At 37.1% G+C, this 22,182-nt stretch overlaps 1 protein-coding gene across 1 annotated transcript in view; it reads right to left on the minus strand.

Moving 5' to 3' along the window:
• Positions 1–4,677: 4,677 nt before the first annotated feature.
• Positions 4,678–22,182, minus strand: part of LOC140171934 (uncharacterized) — a 74,984-nt gene continuing 57,479 nt past the window's right edge. Inside the window, 6 exon segments of the mRNA XM_072195282.1 lie at positions 4,678–6,878; positions 8,085–9,683; positions 13,020–13,133; positions 14,129–14,290; positions 14,293–14,346; positions 16,058–16,282. Of these exon segments, the coding sequence (XP_072051383.1) occupies positions 6,463–6,878; positions 8,085–9,683; positions 13,020–13,133; positions 14,129–14,290; positions 14,293–14,346; positions 16,058–16,282 (2,570 nt within the window). The 3' untranslated portion in view covers positions 4,678–6,462.

Here is a 22,182-nt window from a genome sequence, read left to right on the forward strand (position 1 = left end):
AGATTATTGTATGAAGGGTAATACAAATTGCAATACATGTATACTCTGTCCTATCAGATTTCTGCAAGTAAAGTCATAAACTATGCAGCACTCGGGAGTAAGCATTATATCCATATGGGTCTTGCAGTGTAGCCCATAATCATGTCAAAGACCATCTAAATGGACCAAACCAAAAGATTGGTGATGGCTATGTTACTTTGATCCCCCTTTTGGTTTGTTACAGACAGGGGGTGCTATGAAATTGAACTACCGTATTTCGTCAAATAGTCGCCCCCCTCAAATAAACGCCCCCCACCACTTATTTCAACCAAGATGTTTCAAAAATGCTGATATTTCCATGCTATCTTGTGTAGTAAGCTTACCAAGTTGCGCACATGGTCCATAATAGCGTCAATAATTGGCGAAAATCTGGATCAGAAACCCGGAAGTGAGCCAGTAGAAGTCAGTGTTTCTAGTTCATAGTTCGTCATTTTAGTGTGTGTTTTTAGTTTACCTAATGATTTTAACGGGAATTATCGTTCTAAAATTGACCTTGAATAAACGCCCCCCCCCCTGGGAAAATGTAACGTCCCCAGGGGCGTTTATTTGATGAAATACGGTAGTTACATTTATAGGATGTCATGGAGTTTTTGTGTTGGTCCCTAATAAGTAATATATGCAGCTTACTCCATCAATGTACATGCTGTATATTTGCACCTTGTTAAATAGTACTTCATACTTGTTATACCCTGTATAAAGCATACATCTAATCATCATCATTTTGTCATTAAGATGAAATATCAACTTTCAATTATCATTTAGCATGATTGAAATGGTACTTGCAAGACCTGTATATATTTCAAATTATAGTTATAAATTCAAGTTATAAAAGAATGGTATGAAATCTTTGTCAAAATTGCATAACTTTTACATTATAAGTATAAAGTAAAAACTAAAGCAACAAAAACAAAAACTGTAACTGATGTATATAATGCTATTCTTTCTGATAACCACCCCTTCATGTATTTTGTCGTAATTTCTACCAAATATTCACAGCTGCCAACCTCCTTTAGATTCATCAGTATTTTCCATTCAAAATCATTACACGTAGCAAGATCTTCAGCATTTTGTCATTATTCTTGAATAAAATCAGATAGAAATACTGAAAGTCAGTACTGGTTGGTAGCTCTAAATATAACAAAATGTACTGAATTATGTAGGTGAACATATAAATGTTGAAGTGTATTGCTTTAGAGTTGATATTTAATACAATGCAGTAACCACATGATTTGTAATATTGGTATAAAATAGTTTCAGCAAAATATAAAGTGATAGACAAATATTCATTAACATAATCATTTCTTGATAATATAAATTGATTTAGGGATTTCTTTGGCAACAAAGAAAACCAAATCATTCCACCAGGTATTTTCACCTCACTTGATAAAAGCAAAATAATGACAATTTTAGTAGCCACTGAAAAATACTTTTTAAAGGCATCAATAAAAAAAACAGACCTGGAAGTGAGAGTCTAACTGCAGTTGTAGTCCTACTATGTAGGGCATATTGGGTGATAAAAACGAGCAGATCCACTCAGACCATACTGCATGACCAATTTTGAAATTTGAGTTAGTTGTTATTATACTCAGTCCATACCGTCAAGCTTTATAATGCTGAAAGCCCCCTTTTTCTCTAGCTTATATAGCTATTAATTTTTAAAATTGCCATTATTTCAAATTCAAGATTTCTGACTTTCGTCCTTGAGTGGATCATACATTAAATACATGTTAGAACTATAAAGCTGGATATCATCACCTTGCTACGATAAATGCCCAAGTCAATTTTTTGTAATTTTGAGAACAAGGACAAAAAAAATGGTTCAAGTATGCATCAAGTTACGTTATCACCCTGTTCATTTCTGATTAGTCCTTTTTATTTGTATCATTATCATTTGTTCTTGTGCAAAGATTGGTGAATAAATGTTTAAATGCACGCTTGAACCATTTTTTGTACCGTACTTGTTCTCAAAATTACAAAAATTGACTTGTGCAATTATCGTAGCAGGGTGTTGATATATTTCTGTCAGGCTATTTCTTTTTGATATCATTATACAGCTATGAAATACATGATACGTCAAAAACAATAGAAAGTCAAAATATAAGAAATCACTGAAATACTTAATAACTTTGCAAGTGACTGCACAAGATGCAGAAGCTATTTGAAAAAATTAATATAAATTACGCATATTTTAATATCGTTTAAAATAATCCAAATCTCACAATTTTGTACAATGTCAGTTGGAACAGATTGAGTCACATCATTCTAATACATACATGTAGGTTGTTGGGGGTATACATGACCTTATATAAAAGTACACTGTAAGACAACAACTGCAATGGGCTATTCCATTTAAAATCCACACTACTCCTGTGGAAGATTTAGCTAAAGTCTTCCACAGAGGGAGTATGGGTTTTGAATACATGTAGAATAGACAATTGGGCAACTTCCATTTGAAATACTCACTCCAATTGTGGTAGATATAGGTAAAGCCATAATACAGGGGTATGAGTTTCAAAATGATTAACCCTGACCAATTACATTTGAAAGACATATTCCCCCTGTGGATGATATTGCCAAAATCTTCCACATGGGGAGTATGGATTGCAACTGGAATAGCCCAATACATGCTATTGTATAATAGTTCAATGCTCATAGTTTTTAAACAGCTCTGTTATTAATTAAAGCAGATAATCACCATTTTCAGGATGATAAAAATAGGCTTATTCAGCACCATGTAAATCCAAACTCTACCGGACTTAAAATGTCAACACTAAACAGCATACTACAACTAGCATTTCACAAGCACTGCTTAATTATAAACATACTCTTTTATGTTCATGTCTAAACGCATATTTCATAAATATATAATTTACTCTTGCTTTTGGTTCAACATTTCAAATGAATACAATATGTGATTGAATGAATACCATCATTTTCCTAATAAAATAGGTTAACATTGGGGTTAGTGCAATAGCTGCCAGGTGACATAACTTTGAGATGTGTACAATATAGAATGCAGAAATTGTCAAAATGTCTATAGGGCAGCTATTGCAGATAGGGTCCATCTGCAATAGCTGCCAGGTGTCATATCTATAGATGCGCTCAATACAGAATGCAGAAATTGTCAAAATGTCTATAGAGCAGCTATTGCACTAACCCCTCCAAATACAACATGCCATGGCTAATAAAAACAACATTCAAATATTGAATGAGTGAATGACATCACCATGGAAACAGTAATGATACTTTTATTTGCATCAATCTTTAAATGCAATACATTAATTTACTTCATTAGTTTCAAATTTATAGATTGGAAGATAGATTATGCAGCTAATGATTATCAGGGCTGCTTGTATAAGTTTGCAAATTATGTTACACTATGATCCACAACATGCTCATCCATCATGACAAAGTTCTTTAACCCCAATACATTAAGTCATTTGTATATTCATTGAATGACCTTTGGGTACAAAAACTCAGTCACTAGAGGTCAAATTTTGCACTATGATTGCTTCATTGAGGTTGTTGAACTATGCCATTGGGATGATGCTATTGTGGTCCATAGTGTTATAGGTTATAGTCATACCAATGGAAGAACAGTTTACGAAATATAGAACTTCTACTATAAGGTACATGTGTAAGACCGGTTTATTAAGGCAACATGTCTAATTTGATCCCAAAGCATGATCGGTGCCCATGCAGTTAGGTACCGTAACTCTTTCTATCATAACCTGGTGATGTTAAAATCGAGTATAATAATTAGCATTTCTAGTGTTATTGTTTTTCATTTAAAAATAACAAACAAAAGCACTATGCAAATGTTCAGGGCACAATAGAAAGATGTTTAGAATACGACAGAAAGAGCCTATCAGGGCACCAATAGCGCTAGGACCAAATTAGATGTGGTGTCTAAGGTTGTTTGGAGAGTTGCACAAAATATTAGAGGGGGTGAAACTAACCCTTGGAATTGCACACACAATTAATTGTTTCATGCATACAGTCATTATAAATGTGAACACTGATGGCGCTATTTATCTTAAATCTTGTTTGCATATTTGGAAGGGGTAGACACTTGTATTGTATGCTGCCAATAAAAATCAGAAAAATTAATATCAAACATAAAAATTTTCTAAAATCTGTAAAATGACATTTGTGTAAATTAAATTCAAAATATATCAATTTTCACACAAATTATGCAAGAATAAAAAAATAAAAAAATTAAAAGCAGCAAAAGATGAAAAATGTTATAAAGAAAAGGAAAATCAATGTTAAAAATTAAATAGCTAAAAGCCATATAAATGTGAAAGCTGTTTGTATTGTCCAGGTCTAGAACTGAAAAATTAATCACATTGAACAACTGGGTACACAAGTTCAAGTTTAAATGACAGTACACATGCAGTAATAGTGTTGTATTAAAAAGTGGGGACTTTTAGGTAACAGCAGGCATAAATGTAAATTCGTCATTGGGCAGGAAAAACCTGTGTCATTGGCCCCTGAACATGTTTAAAGCAAAACCGCCTTTGTAACCTGTTAACAGTTTTGTTTTAAACATGTTCAGGGGCCACATCTAGGAGGTTTTTCCTGCCCAATGACGATGGGTCTTTACTCTTTGGGTACTAATTTGATAATATTTTCTACACAATTAAAGGTCGGAAAGAAATTTCCCAGTACTTGACAAAAATGGTCGAAATAAGAACATGATATTGTAAGTTTTCAAATGTAGGATTCTTTGAAAGTAAAACATGGTATTTTTCCCATAATAAAAGGATATTTGGGTAAAACTGTACTGGAAATGTGATTAATTAGGAAAAACACATTGATGAGTCTTTGGGTGTAAATTGTGTGTGCATAACCCAAAATATGGCAGTGTCCGTGGGTTTTGTGTAATTTAGCTATTAATGTGGTGTGATCAAGCAACATCAGTCCGAAGTCAGAAATATTCAATTTTTTACTTGATTGTATAAGGCATTTGCCAGCTACATTTTGCAGAAAACCACATTGAACATTTAGTTCCAAAGATATTATATGAACAGTTAAAGTGTTTCCAAAACAAAAGACAGCCAAAGGAATTATTTCCTTTGTTGGGCTGTATCTGAAAATTAATATTTCCAACTTCCAACTGATTTTGCTTGATCACATGAGAAATATTGGATATAGCAATGTCATGTGAACCCTCCAAACACCTTGCAGTAAAATGTTTCAACATAAAATCTGGTAAAAACAGGGTTAAAAAACAAAACACAAATGGAAGCCAAGTTTTTTCTGTACAATATCAGAACACAATGTGATGCGATAAATGGGACATCACTGAAAGTGCTATACATGCGAGTTAAAAAATGCGTAAAACGAATGGATTTTGAGCATAAAGTGTCATCGATGGGGATCCATTTTTAGTATATTGACACTTGGGAGTCCGCTTATGAAACCTTTAAGCACCCAATTATAGGTTTACATAAGTTTAGGGCACCAAATTTGGTACAATCAGCTGTGCCATCAATGAGGTGCACCATTTAGGTTGTGAAGGTTAATTAATGAGCATGGGAAGCACTTTTATATTCTACAATTGCATTCAGAGAAGAACGGACATTACCTTTCAGCACCTACACAGCGTAGAAGTGGGTTTTTAGGCAGGTAAAAGCTTCGTTCGGTGCTGATGAAGGGAACACAAATCTTCACCCGCTATGTCGCTCATTAAGAGAGGGTCGTTCTTCTCTGGAAGCTAGTGTAGTGACACCTAGGATTTGGCAGATATACCATTGTGTTACCCAAAGGACTTAAACACTTAGGATTGTATTGGCTCCACAAAATTAAACATATCGATAGGCGAAACATGTCATTTGCATATTCTTAATATTCATTCTACATGTATAATGTATTGCATAAAACCCATGTTGTCACCCTGTATTGACTATCAATACTATGTACGCATTTTACAAACTTGTCTGAATATTGACAGCAAATAAAAATCAACATTTGAATATAAGTACGAGACTACAGATGGTTATTCCGTATCATTAGGATTTGCGTTGCAGTCATGCGCCCTCCTGCTACCATTGCTTTCTGCGTAGCCATTGGGCAAACACTCCAACTCTTCTGCATCATGTGACGAATCACCAGATTGATTTGAAAGTCTGTGTATCGATGATGACTCCTCATCTATGTTATTGTTCAAGGTGCCAAAAGTGGCTGGATCAATTACAAACTGTGCATTTTGGGCTGTGATTTCAGGAACAGAATCATGTCGCAAATGCGTAGCGCCATCTTGTCCATTGGCAAATTTATTCAACTTGTGCGTCAGTCTCTTAAGCAAACTTGGGTCTAACGCTGGGCCATAGTGATGCTTTGTGCGATCAGTTCTTACCGAGCGAGGAAGATCGCCTGGATTTATCAATCCTTCTGACTTGCCTCTCGGTCGCCGGTAAGTCAGCGCCCACTATGAACAACTGGAGGCGTTGACCCATTAGATGTTCTTTCACGAAGAGTTAATGATCTGTGCATGCGTGGCGACATAGTGCTTACCTCGCCGCTAACCGTAGCAGAGCGTCTCAAAACTGACGACTTTATTCCTGCACCGTGAATCGGACTCTGTGGAATACCTTTAGCGGCTTGTCTCTTCAATTTCTCCTCATAAGCAGGTTTCATCATCAAGTAACCATCGCCTTCTTCGTCAAGACTTTTTCCTCTGCTGTTGCTACGGCTACGAGACCATGTGGATGAACCAGATGATGGCGTGCGCATGAATTCTGCGGTTGGCTCCGTATTGCAGCGTTGTCGACGTTGTGGATAGTTTGTAGGTGATGCTAGTGGACCAGAAGGACTTGAAGTGCCAAAACTGGAACCTGTGGTAAGTAAAAAGTAAAATAGATGAAATATACTAAAACTGGTATCAGCGGCGAAGCAAGTTGGTAGACAAAGTCAATGGGCCCAGAGGGTTCAGGGCCCCTGCGCAAAATAAGTGGGTTAGGGATATGGTTGATAAAGGAGATGTTAAAAGGGCCCCACATTACTCCTTGCCCATGAGGCCCCCCGAGGCTCTTACTACGCCCCTGACTGGTATACTTCTGAAGTACAGTTCACAGGGGCTTTTTAGAGGAAGTAAACTTCAATTTTTCTGATTAATTTTTTGCCAATTCTTTGCTGAATATTCAACTATTAAAGATCCTTCTTTACAAATATTTGAATCAAGGTGCTTGCACTCAAAGATTAATTGAAGAGCCAATTTTTGCTTAGAAATAATCTTTCTGGAGAAATCTTTTGAAGGAAGGGCAAATGCCAAACTGCCTTCCCTTGGCTATATTCTACTAGTATCCCGATTGTGACAGGGGACAAACAAATTACCAGGTGGTACGATTATTGAGTGCAATAAGGGCAAAAGCAAACATTTTGACCCATATTACAAGAACCATAAGACCCACTAAACTGTATACCAATTAGGGCCGGCGTCGGCACCGTTTTTTGATGTCGACATATTTCGTATCTTGACGTCGACAGTGTGTCGACAAACATTTGGGTTCCGAAAAAATACCAGGACTTTTTTTTTCATGATTTTAGGAATATTTAAAAAATTTTAACCTAAAAATATCTAGAAACACCAGCGGCAATTTCAGCAAAAGTGTACAATTTATACCGGAAAACAAGGCAAAATACTGTCAAAAGTATGACCCCTGAAGGCAAATAACAAGAAAAGTTGGCGAAATAGTAGGTAAAAGATAAGATTTGGCATTGCATTTTGTTGAAAATACGTTGAAAATGGCCAATATTTTGAGTGAAAATGAGCTTGCCTGACGAAGTTTTACTGGGCCATTGCCTGAGCACTGTGTCGCCATGGACGAAGTTCTGTCGATATGTTGACATAATTCACTTTGTCAACAGGATTCCGACAGAGGACCTGTCGACGCCGGCCTTAATACCAATGTTGCCAATCTTGTGTTTTGCTTAAAGTAAGCTTAAAAAAAACCCAGCTTTACTCTTGTCACTAGCATAACGTAAAGTGGACGTAACAGGTGGTAAAAGACAAGATTGCACCATGTTTAAAGTAGTATTACCTCTTGAATTATCTCTCCTCAATGACATCTTCTTTCCAAATGGTGACAGAGTTGTGCTTGGATCACTAGTAGGACTAGCTGGACGTCTATCCAAAGGAAAATCATAACCCTCTGTAGGCGACCCTCTACTAGAATCATTCAAGTTCAAGTATGTATCTTCATCCACACTATCTAATAACGAAGGATCTGACAGGTGGCCCGATAGTTGGTTTCTCAACGGATCTGGCGGTAACGGTGACGGCAAATCGTCGGGTCTTATTGCACCTCTGCTATATCCATTATCACACGACTCGCTACGGCTTCGTGATCGGGAACCCGATCGCCCACGAGATCTGAGAGATGAGGATTTCTCCGAACAATTATCAAGAAGTTCACTGGATCCTAACTGTCCAACATCATCCCCACTTTCACTACCCGATCTACTACACCCAGAGAAGTTCGTTTCCACACTTAACATTGCAATAGGTCCGACAGGTTTCACTAACCCTCCGTGATCAAATGGTACAGGTGCATTTCGTTTCGATTTCGACTTCCGTTTAGGTCGAACAGCCGAATCCAATTCGGTGAGATTCTCAAACGGCGGAGGGAATGTTTTACCGGTGGGTGTGCTGGGCAGCGAAGGCTCGACTTCGGATGTGGAGCTAGCATTGGAGCCAGTCCGCGTCATGTCGAGCTGCGGATGGTGGATATTCCTATAGCTACTTGAGCAAGCTGCTTTGGCAAGAGATGGTGGTCTATTTGTTACATTACCCAACATCTCCAGATGTTCGTGAGACACATTTACATCCTTATCAACAGCACCATTTGTCTCCTTCATATCAACATTATTCACAGGGCTTGTATCCACATAAGTCCCTTCACCATTCACATTAGTCGCTTCACTATTCACATTAGTCGCTTCATTATTCATTGTATTCTGCATCGCCGCTGCTGCAGCCGTGTTCAATCTTGGCACTTGTCCGGCTTTCTTTTTCGGACTTGGCAGATTAACATAGTCGTTATCTTTGATTTTCCGGGGGGAAACTGGAGTACCTGTTGCGGCATTGTTTGCAGCATTTTGCACTCTTTGTTGAGAAACTGGCATTGGATTTCTAAACCGATCAAAAGACGCCATAATCTCGTAATTTTGTTCTCTAATCGGTGTCGTTTTCTTTGTAGGAGTCCGGACATACCCGGCACCGGCGATTGCATTCGTAAAAGTTGTTTCCTCACTCCCATTACTATTTTCCGGGGAGAACCTGCGTGCAGCACCACCACTGCCCATAGTCAACGTTCGATACAACTCGATAATATCCACCACGTTGCCATCCGCATCGGTCGTTGTTCTCGGTGACGACGGATTATTATTTCCATTTGGGGAGTTGGCACCGCCGGATAAATTCAAACACAAATCTTCGAGAAGTTTTTCTCTCACTGAATCATCATCCGTATCAGTAGAACTAGCATGTTGTTTATAATATTCCATCATTGCAGGAGAACCAGGTAGGGATGGAATACTACCATTGCCTTGATTACTGGTATTTTGTCCGGCAACCAGGAGGCCTTGTAATTCCTGTGGGAACGGCCTCCGGTTGGGAAGTGTTTCTTCATGGATTGAGACTGCAAGACAAAAATATGAAAAAAGGTATATTTAGTGCGTTTCCAAGATTTCAAAGGTGTGTAATTTCCCCTTATTTCATTTGAAAATGTGGATTCAACATGTCATACAATGATGCATTTTTTTCATTTTCAATGAAACATTCACTATATAACTTGGTCTTTTTAAATTTGGATAGGACAGCTACTTTAAGCAATGCTCATCACATGCTTGTATACTTTTTACCCTATTAAGTACAAATACACACTAAATCTGTATTAACATCATGCCAGTATGACTCAAATTCTAGCTAAACGGTTGAGTACTGTGCTTTGTATTAAAATGCTATTAGCTGTCCTTGTTAACATATTGAGTCCTCACAAGTCTACCATTTAGATGTGTAAAGTAAATCTACGCATTTTGCAAAGGGCTATGGAAGGCTGACGAGGAAGAGGATGTCCACCAACATCTCGGACTAATGATGTGAAGCTGGTTTCTAACCAAGGAATACAAGGTGCAAAGCACTTAGCATCAGAGTGAGATGGCGTACTCTTGTGAAGACAATAGAGAGGGAGAAAGAGAGAGTGAATTTAGATGTTTAGTGAATTTATTTTCTGTAATGTCCATATTCTGTTGGTTTTTATTGTTGTCATAGAGCTTCTTGTTGATGTTTTCCACTTTTTATTGATGTTTTCCACTTTTTCAACTCAATTTTCTAATTTTCTGCTTAAATAAAACAGGCCCAAGTGGAGCAGATCATATCACATAATCCTTACAGTTACTGATCAATCAATCGCAACTAACAGGCTTCCCTTTGAGGTTAACTGCTTTTTAAGGCATTATTACATTTGACTGGTTTCTGGCTGCGTGAAATAAAATTATTACAAATCTAAATGGTTCTTTCTCAACAACTATATAAGAAAATCACAAGGTTTCCCTTGAATCATCAACATCTAGATTTGACCATCATTATCTATTTCACACAACCTTTTTATTATTTCCAAGCACATGTTTATCTCATCAATTTCATCATGGTACTTCTCATTCATTCAACTATAAAACACAGCAAGGTCATTAAAAACATGATACCGCATCCACTTCAATGAGTTTACCACCGGTAAGAAGGCAAACTCGGACAAACAAACAACCCACAGAAATGACGGCCACACAACCTTTTCATTTTTAACAAATCTGCATGACATAATAAGCCTGTAGACCTGAACATTTGCATTCAATTTTAATCCATCCATGTTGAAGGGGAAATATAATATGCGATAATTATAAATTTAATATGTAAAAGCCTGTACATGTTTCCCACCTGCAATTTTAACTCCCTCAATAAAAAATGATCGACTCATGAAACGAGAAATGATGTAATAATTCACTTTTATGCACATCCTGGGCATTGCAAATATGTCATCATTTTCACAGTTAATTAGTGGCAATTTTCAAGTAAATAAAAGCAATTTCTATCAGTTTTAGGTGGATGATTTTATCGCTAACAGACAAGTTACGCTTGACCAATAGGACAGTGCTCTCCATGGGCTCTCATGCATGCTGATATAGCTACAGACATGATAGTCTAATCCCAGTATGTATTCTACACATACTGATTAATCCCAAGGTATTGAAACTCAACCTCAAAACCCAAGGTCAATTTTCAATATTTCATTACTAAGAGGAGGTTATTGAACCCTGCATGGGGTATTGAGAGTGTTTTTTGACTCATAGCATACTCTCCGTGGGATGTATGCTGGATGCATCATTCACAGGCGGGACGCATGACTCGCGATGCGGATCTAAGCCACCAGTCATCTGTCTCAGGTAGAGCAGTCAGTGGGGAAATCAACGAAAAACATCTTGACTGTACTCTTGTTTCCCAGATTATTATGCTCCTGTGTGGGAGTGTATGTTGTTGTTAATTGTATTTATGTTTGGCCTTGTTTCGGTTTCTTCCAACAAAATGAGTGCAATTTTAAAAGCCAGGATAATGCTAGCACAATGATATCATCAGTAAATAGCAACTAATTTTACTTTCAGTAATACTCAATGCTACCTTTAGTAGAAAACACACAATTCTTCCTTCATTAGATAACAAATGCTATTATTGGTAGATAAAGTATATAACACTCAAATAGGTAACCATTGGTTGTATCTTCATACCACTCAATGCTATCTTCAGTAAATAACCCAATGTTATCTTTAGTAGATAACCCTATGCAAGTTTCAGATAATACTCAATGCTATCTGCAGTATATGATACTTAATGCTATCTTCATTAGACAAATACCCAATGCTATCTACAGTAGATAGCAGCAAAGCACTAAAATAAATGCAATTTTAGCAGATGACACTCATTGCTATCTTCAGAAGATAGCACATTATTTTATCTTCAGTAGATGACACAGCTATTTTCATGGCCTTTATATGCCTTTTCATTGTTAAACTGCAAGCATGCCAACAAACCGCCCTTGTATGTGTACATACAAGCCTACCCTCTGCATGATTAATATTATGTGTATGATTCTATACTCCAACCACCGAAATACACACATACGTACATCAATACCAAACTCGAGGTGAACCAACGTATAGTGGCTGCTGATTAGTGAATGTTCAGCATTTTGTGAATGTACTTTTATCATCACTGGCCTAACCAGTCACTTTTATATAATAATTTTAACCTGAACATGTGCATATCTGGTGACTTTACTATATTTGCCATGCTGCCAAAAATATGGTGTCTTTTCCAATTGCAAAAATGTTGTACCAAAATAGCTAAAGATAGCTTTGGGTATCTATTTATCATTGGGTGTTATCTACTGATGATAGCATTGGGTGTTATCTACTGAAGATACTGTCCTATCTACTGAAGATAGTAGTAGGTGTTCTTTACGGAAAACAGTATTAAGTGCTATCTACTGAAGATAGCATTGGTTGTTATCTCCTGAAGATCTACCTACTGAAGTTAGCATTGGGTGTTATTTACTTAAGATAGTATTAAGTGCTCACTGATATCGACTGAAGATATCATTGGTTGTTATGAACCGAAGATAGTATTTTAAAGTGCTATCTACTGAAGACAGCATTGGTTGTTAAGATAGTATTAAGTGACCAGCAAGTGCTATCTACCAAAGATAGTATTAAGTGCTATCTATTGAATAGCATTGTGTTATCTTCTGAAGATAGTATTTAGTGCTATCTACTGAAGATAGCATTGGGTGTTATCTACTGAAGATAGCATTAAGTGCTATCTACTGAAGATAACATTGGGTTTTATCTACCGAAGATAGTATTAAGTGCTATCTACTGAAGATAGCATTGGGTCATGATGTTATTGTTATCTATAGAAGATTTACCTGTATCTGAGATATGTGACCATCTATTTGATACACAGCTTGTAGCAGCATCCATATGAGTTTTAAGTCTCTCTGCCTGATCTGGGCCACACAGCAAAACAAATGTACCGCCATCTGAAAAACACAGAAAATTAAGAAAAGGTGATACCCTGCAGGGAATGGCTATATGGAGTAGAGGTTCATATACATGAGACTACATTAGCAACTCTTGTGAAAACAAAATTGATTGTCAGAATTGACATTTTGTGTGAAAGATTGGGTAGAACGTGAGGGGCTATAGAGGGAGAGGGAGGATAAAAAAAAGAAGGGAAGACAGTAGGGGAGAAAGAGAGAGAGAGAGAGCGAGAGAGAGAGAGAGAGAGGGGGGAAAGAGAGAGGAAGAGAGATAGAGGCAATCTTTTTAATCAATTTGTTTACCTTGGGTTGAACTTTTGTACCCCAATTTGAAAGTTGTGGTACAATTTCATCTGACGCAGAGCATTTTGAAGTGCAGTCTCAGACAATCAACACATTAAGTCAGCACCATGTGGTATCACAATTTTGCACCACACTTTTAAAGTTGTATTGCAACAGGTGAATTTTGGGGTGCAGACAGACACACACACACAGAGGGATACGATACAGAAAGAAGCAGGGGAGGGATGCTGTGAGAAAGAAAAAAAAGACAAAGAGACAGGAGAAAGAGACAGAGAGCAAGAAACATATAAATGCATGGATACCTAGGCGATAGGAACAAATTAGTTCGATCTTTCAATCGACCATCGATGCTTGGTCGATCCTTATGATTCATGAAATCAATTAATTTACTATTTTTAATTGTGATTAAATAGTAATTTGTGCCTGTAGTGATATTGACCAATATAAATTTAGCATTAATTCAGATTAATTAGTTGATAATTCATTAATAACAAGCATCGAAGCAGAATCGACGGTCGATCCAAAGATCGAACCAATTTGTTTCTGGTGCCCTACTTGCAGCTTTCACACAGACCACCCCCATCCCCACAGGTAACCACACGGACAAACCATGACAGTGACACACACTACGTTTTCTTCTAAGCCCAGACATCCTAACTCACACACCCCACCCCCACCCACAAAAATCTCACCTTTAGTTGACACCACATCAAAAGCAAACCCATCTTCAATGACTCCATATCTGGTGACATCGACTAAATTCCAACCTCCATAGAGTTCTGATGGCATTTGTGATGTGATTGCAAAATGGTTGTCGTAGATGAAGATCATGGCAGGACCTGGCGGCAGCTTGCATGGTTTGGGATTGCCACACGACATTTGAATTCGGATGCTGCAGAAGAGAGAACAAACAACAGATGACATTTATATATTGGTGCTAGAAAGTAAATTGATGTTACATGTATGTTATAGAATACATGAAAGAACATGAGATCATACCAATGGTAAGGGTAATTAAGGAATACATTTTGATCACCCTGTTCCTAAATACCTGGTACTTATTTAGTCTAAATGAAAGCTCAGAGGCATAAATTTCCAGCATCTAGCTATAACAATAGCTTATATCTTCGACTTTCTCCTACAAAATGAGGGTAAAATCACCAGGTCACTTTAGATGAGACAGTCCAATAAACAGGTCAAATTTAAATGGAAAATATTGACCCATACATTTGGTATGTGCTTTTTAACACATAAAATAAGGAATTAAAATCCGGACCTACTTTGTGAACTCTATGCTCATTTTGTGAGAGCAGCTCACATTATGTGGGTGTGTGAGTGTTCAGGTGTATGGTAAAGTTTACACAAGTGATATTTACAAAACGTTTCAAAAAATCTAAAACACCTATATATAGCCTATGTACTAGCTTTTCCATGAAGAGCATACATAGGCCTAGGTCTATATTTGCATTTTACAAGTCCATTTGTGCCAAATCCAGAAATGATAAAAGCTTCTTAAAATACATTTGCAATATTTTGTACAGAAAACTGCAAATTGTCCCTTTCATAGTAATATAACACAGAAAATCTGAACACCATCCTATATAGAATCTTTGTCCCTTAAATTCTAATTAATTAAAATTTTAACTTAATTTTTACCGGGCTACCACATAACTAGGGAGCATCTTGGCTATATATAAAGCTCTAACAAAATTAATGTTATGAGTCAGACCTATACCCATGCAATATGTTAGTAACTGCCTCTTAGGCCATATGGTATAATGCTCACGATGATCACGTTCCAACTTCCACGTATTTCAGGGAAATTCATTATATAAAATGGATGTTATCATCTGGCGTGGAGTTGATGATACAAAAACAACAGGGTGTGCAAATTATTCATTTATAAACCAAAAATAGGTTTAGTTCAAGATTCTACACAATTTACATCAATTATAAAATGTGGCAGATTCTAAGTAGAGCTACTCTTAGGCAAAGCAATTCCAGGAGTTTTCCTTTTGTTTATCCAGCACAGTATACATAAAATACTGGTTAAGATACCATAAAAGCTCATAGGCAAGATTTCTTTTCATCATTCCGTCCGTCCTGAATTCCAAGATATGGACATTAAGCCTTGATCATTTCAATTTCAGGTCATGCTACATATTACACTTGTACTGTGGTTGTTAATTTAATTTTTGCCTCCATTTTAGGGGGAGTATCTATTATCACATGTATTTCACATGGACTGGTATTAGCGAATTTCATCATCATTTATATGCACATGCTGTATATGTATCCTATTTTGTAGTAATGCATGTGTTAGTTGTATGCCTTCTGCCTAAATTAAAGGATTATGCTAATGGGGATCCAATAAAAATATAGAGTCCAGTAAATTCCCCAAACCTGTACACATGATTTTTTTTCAGGGGGAGGGAGGGCGAAATGTCCAAAATGTACGCTATTTTCCTCAAAAAATTAACTTGCATGCAAAGGGGGAGCGTTATTACAGACAATACGGTACATGCTTTTAGTGTAAATAAACTTACATATTGTTAAAAAGCATACAAATCTGTTTTTTTTTCAAAACAATTCTCATCATTACTTACCACTAACTAATTGATTCCTAATTTTATGATACCAATCCAGTAGATCAGCATGGCAAGAAAATGATAATAACACTATTCCATCTGTGCATATAACAGTCAATACAAAATGGTTCTTTGGGTAACGATGGCACGATTCTATGCCGCAAAAATTCTGTGCCGAAACTGTGATTCTTTCTCGTCTGAGCTCTTTGCCGGCTTGGAGTTCTTTTTCACTTTTGTAGAATTTCAGGATGACTTGATCTGCAAATTAAAAAGAAGAAAGAAAAGGAAATTAATGTAATGTAATTGCATAAACATGTATTTGACAGAATTTAGAGCTATGTAGATACAGCTAGGTTTGTACAGATGGCTTTACATATTAGTGAAATCTTTCTGGGACTCAAAATAGATGAATGACTTAAAATTCACTCAATGATGATAAGTGACAGCATATAATCAAATTTAGAAAAAATTATTCATAAGAAGAAAAGGAAGGAAGAAGGAAGAAAGGAAAGAAAGAAAGAAAGAAAGAAAGAAAGAAAGAAAGAAAGAAAGAAAGAAAGAAAGAAAGAAAGAAAGAAAGAAAGAAAGAAAGAAAGAAAGAAAGAAAGAAAGAAAGAAAGAAAGAAAGAAAGAAAGAAAGAAAGAAAGAAAGAAAGAAAGAAAGAAAGAAAGAAAAAGAAGGAATAAAGGAACAGACGGAATAAAGGGCAAGAAGAAAGAAAAGGAAAGAAAAAGGAAGGAAAGGAAGAGGAAGAAAAGAAGAAAGAAAGAAAGGAAGGAAAAAAGAAAGAAAGAAAGAAAGAAAGAAAAAAGAAAGAAGAAAGGAAAAGAAGAAAGAAAGCAATAAATGAAGGAAGGAAAAAAGAAAGGAAAAAGAAAGAAAGAAAGCAAGAAAGAAAAAAGAAAGAAGGAAGAAAGGAAAGGAAGAAAGGAAAGAAAGAAAGAAAGAAAGAAAGAAAGAAAGAAAGGAAAAAAGAAAGAAAGAAAGGCATAAAGGAAAAGAAGAAAGAAAGAAAGCAAGAAATGAAGGAAGGAAAAAAGAAAGGAAAAAAGAAAGAAAGAAAGAAAGAAAGACAAGAATTAAATAACATAAATAAATATCTATATATTTTCATAATACATGTATGCTCAGATGATTTAAAAGCATAACTCAATTAATTGACCAACCTACTTTGGATCCAATAAAAGGAAACATAAAATGACCAGCTAACTGACACACACCGTCAACATCCCTATATCTTCGTGTTAAAAATTGCCGTGGTAGTACGATAAATCCTCACGTTTTTCAACATATACGCATGTGATTTTGTTCGAGATAGGCCGTGCGACTCAGGCTATGCATACAATTTGAGATTTTGAGATCCGCCACACTGTTTCTATTCTATGTTTTACGATTTTCGCATGATCAGTATATGGCTGGCAGAATCGCCACTAACGTGGAGCTGCTACGCGTAGCTTACTTTTCGCTTCATGGAGCTAAATTGACCAATCATGTTAGATCTTTTGATGCATCATCGTTCCAGAGAGAGAAAACTCTTGCCAAAATTAATGTTTACTATGTGGATTTTAAATTAATCGAATGTAAATAAACCACCAACAGTTGTACAGGATCAATACCAGTGTTTGATTAGTGTATAGTCAATGTTAGCTTGCATGCATGTGCCATGTGTGTGGCGTGTTTGTTTGTTTGTCTACTGTGTCAGGCCAGGATCACTGACACCCACGGTACTGATACTGCCATACTATCACGGTGATCATATTGTTGAATGTTGTTGACTTTAAAATAATCATGATGCAGTCATGTCTACAGTAGAATTCACCACGACCTTTGAAGGACTTAAACCCCATTAAAAGCTATTAAACCAAGATAACACTCAATGAAAACAGCTCAACTATGTTACATCAGATCTTCTCTGGTTAAATACACACTGCACTTGTGTCTGTTTTACCTGTGCAATGAACAATGAGCTGGTATTATAGTTTCAGTTGGGTGAATGATTATAAAGCGAACGCAAGGTAACAATACTGCCTGGGCTTTTGTTTACGAAATGAGACAATAGTCTGCTTATTGTTAACCATCGTTCTTGAAAATGAGAAACATAATGGTTTGCAGACTTAACACGGTTTAGAAATAATTTGTTCATATTTTTTGGTGTTATCTGTCGTTTACATATCCTTCCTAAAACACAAAAGTACCAATATTTCCAAACACCTAAATTAGCTAAAAATTTAGGAAATGTTACAAAACTATATTTTCTAGAATTTCAGAGAATACTTTAAATATTGACTGGTTATTTTTTACACAGTGACGCATATAGGCAATGGCATAATACTTCTAACATACACTAGGTCACGCGTCAATGGTGAGCGCACTGAGTATTGTGTATAGAAAAAAGGGCAGCCGTAGTACAGTATGTATGGCCTACTACTAGTATATAAAGTAAATCCGAACTGGTTTGCTGAAGGTCGAATTCCATGAGGCCACGCCGCAAGAAGATGTACAAATCAGCTCCCGGCGATACACTGCAGATCGCAGAATTGTGTGCATGGTTTACCACCACTCTGCCTAGCTATATAGTTGTGTACAATACTGTATGAGTTTCTTGTGAGTGCATGTCCATCTTAATAATAAGTCGGTTCGTACTTTTCATAAATTACTTTTTGAATCATAACTATCGTGACCGAGGATATCTTGCAACTATGTGAAGCTCGTCTGGCAAATTCTTAATGACTAAATTCGCTTCACGTAATGAGTAAGTCGTACTTGATTGGTCAGTTTTACCTCCGAGTAATGAAAAACTCTAACATGATTGGTCAAGTTGGCTCCACGGAACAAAAAGTCAGCTACGCGTAGCAGCTCCACGTTGTGGCGGTTGCGGCCTACCATATCAGTATCCCATATGATATTTCTATTGTAAGAAAATTTTATTTGTTGTCACGTAAATCACAGGTTTCGTTTAAATGTACTAACTGGAAATTAAATGTACTAATTAGTGAGGACCGGTATTTTGCTGTGGATATGTTTAACTGCAATTTGCGGGTAAAAAATTTGAAATCCTGAGTAAAAATTGTAATCATATTCAACTCTTTGAGAAAAAATTTATATAAAAGAATGCATGTAAAATCCAGCTGCAATACAATGTGCATTATTGACACACTATCACGCTCTTTATCTTCGTCAATAATAGAATGATCGATTTCAATCGAATTGAATGCATGAGTTTGTAGTTGACTACTGAGCGACCTAAGCGATCGATTGCTAGCCAATCAGATAGAACTCCTTTTCTTGCGTTCAGTGAAATACCACTCGCCTGTCGCTCACTACCACTCGCCCGTCGCTCACCAACGGAGTATTAAATTTATATTTATCGTATAGGACGTCGACGGTGTGTGACATTAACTTGTGTGTGTGGTGAGGATAATGAAGTGTTGATTTATCAAAGACAAATTGTTATAGCCCATGGGGACTATTGATATGATTAGAGTCAAGTAATATTTAACTTGAATCCTCTTGGGAATTTAGTATAGTTACAATTATGTCATTTACAATCTATTTCATAGCTGCTTTGCAAATTTGCATGGCCAACAGAAACAATTTATTTTCCATAACATTTATGACAGCTTTCTGCAATGAACCATTATATCAGTTTCTCTCATTTCTATCATCGTTTGGGCAGGCAGCGCTGACAGACAAGAGGTATACCCTATATATTTTAACATATTAACAGTCTATTTAATCATATTTTAACTTGCATCATTTAATTAAATTTCATAAACCCTTAGATAGCGAGAACAAATCAGAGCAAACATTAAAAAATTGTGATCCATGCATTGATGTGTATAATGTACGGGTGAGTACTACGCGCAGTGCTTTCGAACGTGTTACATTTTCTTGTAGGTTGATGCATTTATATGAGCTAATTGTATTTTCCAACATTTTTGGTGACAATTTTGTTTAAAAAAAAGCAAAAATCATGGAATTTTTTTTCTTGTGTATGAAATGGTTTTAAACAAAATGCATAATGCATATGCTCAAGAAATTGTCTTGTGCATTAGATGCATCAAAATCTCTATACGTGTGCATTATTTTGTACAATTTCACTGCTACAGGTGATACGCATATACATATTAACCTATAAAATATTTTTGTGGGTTTGTTTTTATGGTGGGCTTTTATGTAATGCTGCTCGCTGCTGCTATAATTATCAGTAGGCTATAGGTACCGTACGGTAGGTCTGCAGGGTCTAGTAATTTTGATCCGAATGCTGTTTTGCTTTGCTGATATTTCCATCGTAGGCCACCCCAGACCAATTTTACATTATTGGTTTCTTGATTTAATAATTTAATGTACAATTCAAAGTGAAATCGATTCCTTCAAAAATCTGTGGCAAAAACGTAACGAAATTGAGCCCTGGTTGGGACTTTGGCCTGCATGGTTTTAGTTCCGAGACCCCCATTTTCAGATTTTGGCGGCTGATCAGTTCCCAAGACCCCCCTTTTTGGCTGGTTAATTAGTTCCCAAGACCCTCTTTTTGGCTGGCCAATCAGTTCCCTAGACCCCCTTTTTGGCCGGCCGATCAGTTCCTTAGACCTCGAGTTCGAAGCTGGCGGTGGCACACCCCTACCAAAAAAAAATTCGAGTGCCCCCCCCCCCCCCGGCATTTGTCAGGTCTGGGTTTACAATTGCTCATCATGCATACATCTTGCCAGATATGACAATTAATTTCCGATTGCAAGTCATACTAAATTGTCTAAATTAGTGTCAAGTTCAGTGTCGAAAAGGACAAAGTGCATCAACGGTGAAGTAAATCACGTAACATAATCACGCCCACACAATGGGGAGAAGACCTAGGCGAAATGTCAACCGTGCTAGCATGGTCAACCATGGTCAACCATGGTCAAAACATGGTTGACCATGGTTAACTATGGTCAGCGATGATCAGCCATGGTGGCTTGACCATGGTCAACCATGGTTGCCATGGTATACCATGGTCGACCATGCTTTAGCATGGCCGAGCATGGTCAGCCATGGTCTTCACCTCACTTGACCATGGTTGACCATGGTCACTTTTAAGTATACCATGGTCAACCATGCTTTATCATGGGTGAGCATGGTCAGCCATGTTCATCACCTCACTTGACCATGGTTGACCATGGTCACTTCAAGTATACCATGGTCAATCATGCTTTAGCATGGGTGAGCATGGTCAGCCATGGTCATCACCTCACCTGACCCTGGTTACGTCAAGAATACCATGGTCAACCATGCTTTAGCATGTGTGAGCATGGTCAGCCATGGTCATCACCTCACCTGACCATGGTTGACCATGGTTACTTCAAGTATACCATGGTCAACCATGCTTTAGCATGGCTGAGCATGGTCAGCCATGGTCATCACCTCACCTGACCATGGTTGACCATGGTCACTTTTAAGTATACCATGGTCGACCATGCTTTAGCATGGCTGAGCATTGTCAGCCATGGTCATCACCTCGCCTGACCATGGTTGACTCTGGGTAGTGAATGAGAAAAAGCGCCCTCTGTTGTTATTAATCGTATTTAATGCGTATTTACAACGTTGTGAATAAATATTTGACACCATAGAATATAAAAACTAGTAATTTGATAAGTTAAAATAAGATTTATAACGGAATAAATCTAAATAATATGATTATGCAGTTTATTCCGTTAAATATTTACCCCATAATTTCCCTGATTGCTATTGTTTCTTAACCATGGTCAAACATGCAAATTTTTGACCATGGTTGACCATGGTCACTTTAGATAGACCATGGTTGACCATGGTCTCTGGCTGTGGTGCCATTTTTCAAAAACATGGTTGACCATGGTTGACCATGGTCAAAAACATGGTTGACCATGGTCAAACACATGGTTGACCATGGTCAAAACCCTGGTTGTTGAACTATGGTTGACAATGGTTCAACCATGGTCAAACATGCTAAGTTTTAACCATGGTTGACCATGGTCACTTTAGATAGACCATGGTCAAAAGGTTAACCATGGTTGACCATGGTCTCTGGCCGTGGTGCCATTTTTCAAAAGCATGGTTGACCATGGTTTGACCATGGTCAAAACCCATGGTTGAACCATGGTTGACCATGGTTAACCATAGTTCAACCATGCCTTTTTCGCATAGG

This window comes from Amphiura filiformis, chromosome 15 (assembly GCF_039555335.1).
Source record: "Amphiura filiformis chromosome 15, Afil_fr2py, whole genome shotgun sequence".
NCBI classification, from domain to species: Eukaryota; Metazoa; Echinodermata; class Ophiuroidea; order Amphilepidida; family Amphiuridae; genus Amphiura; species Amphiura filiformis.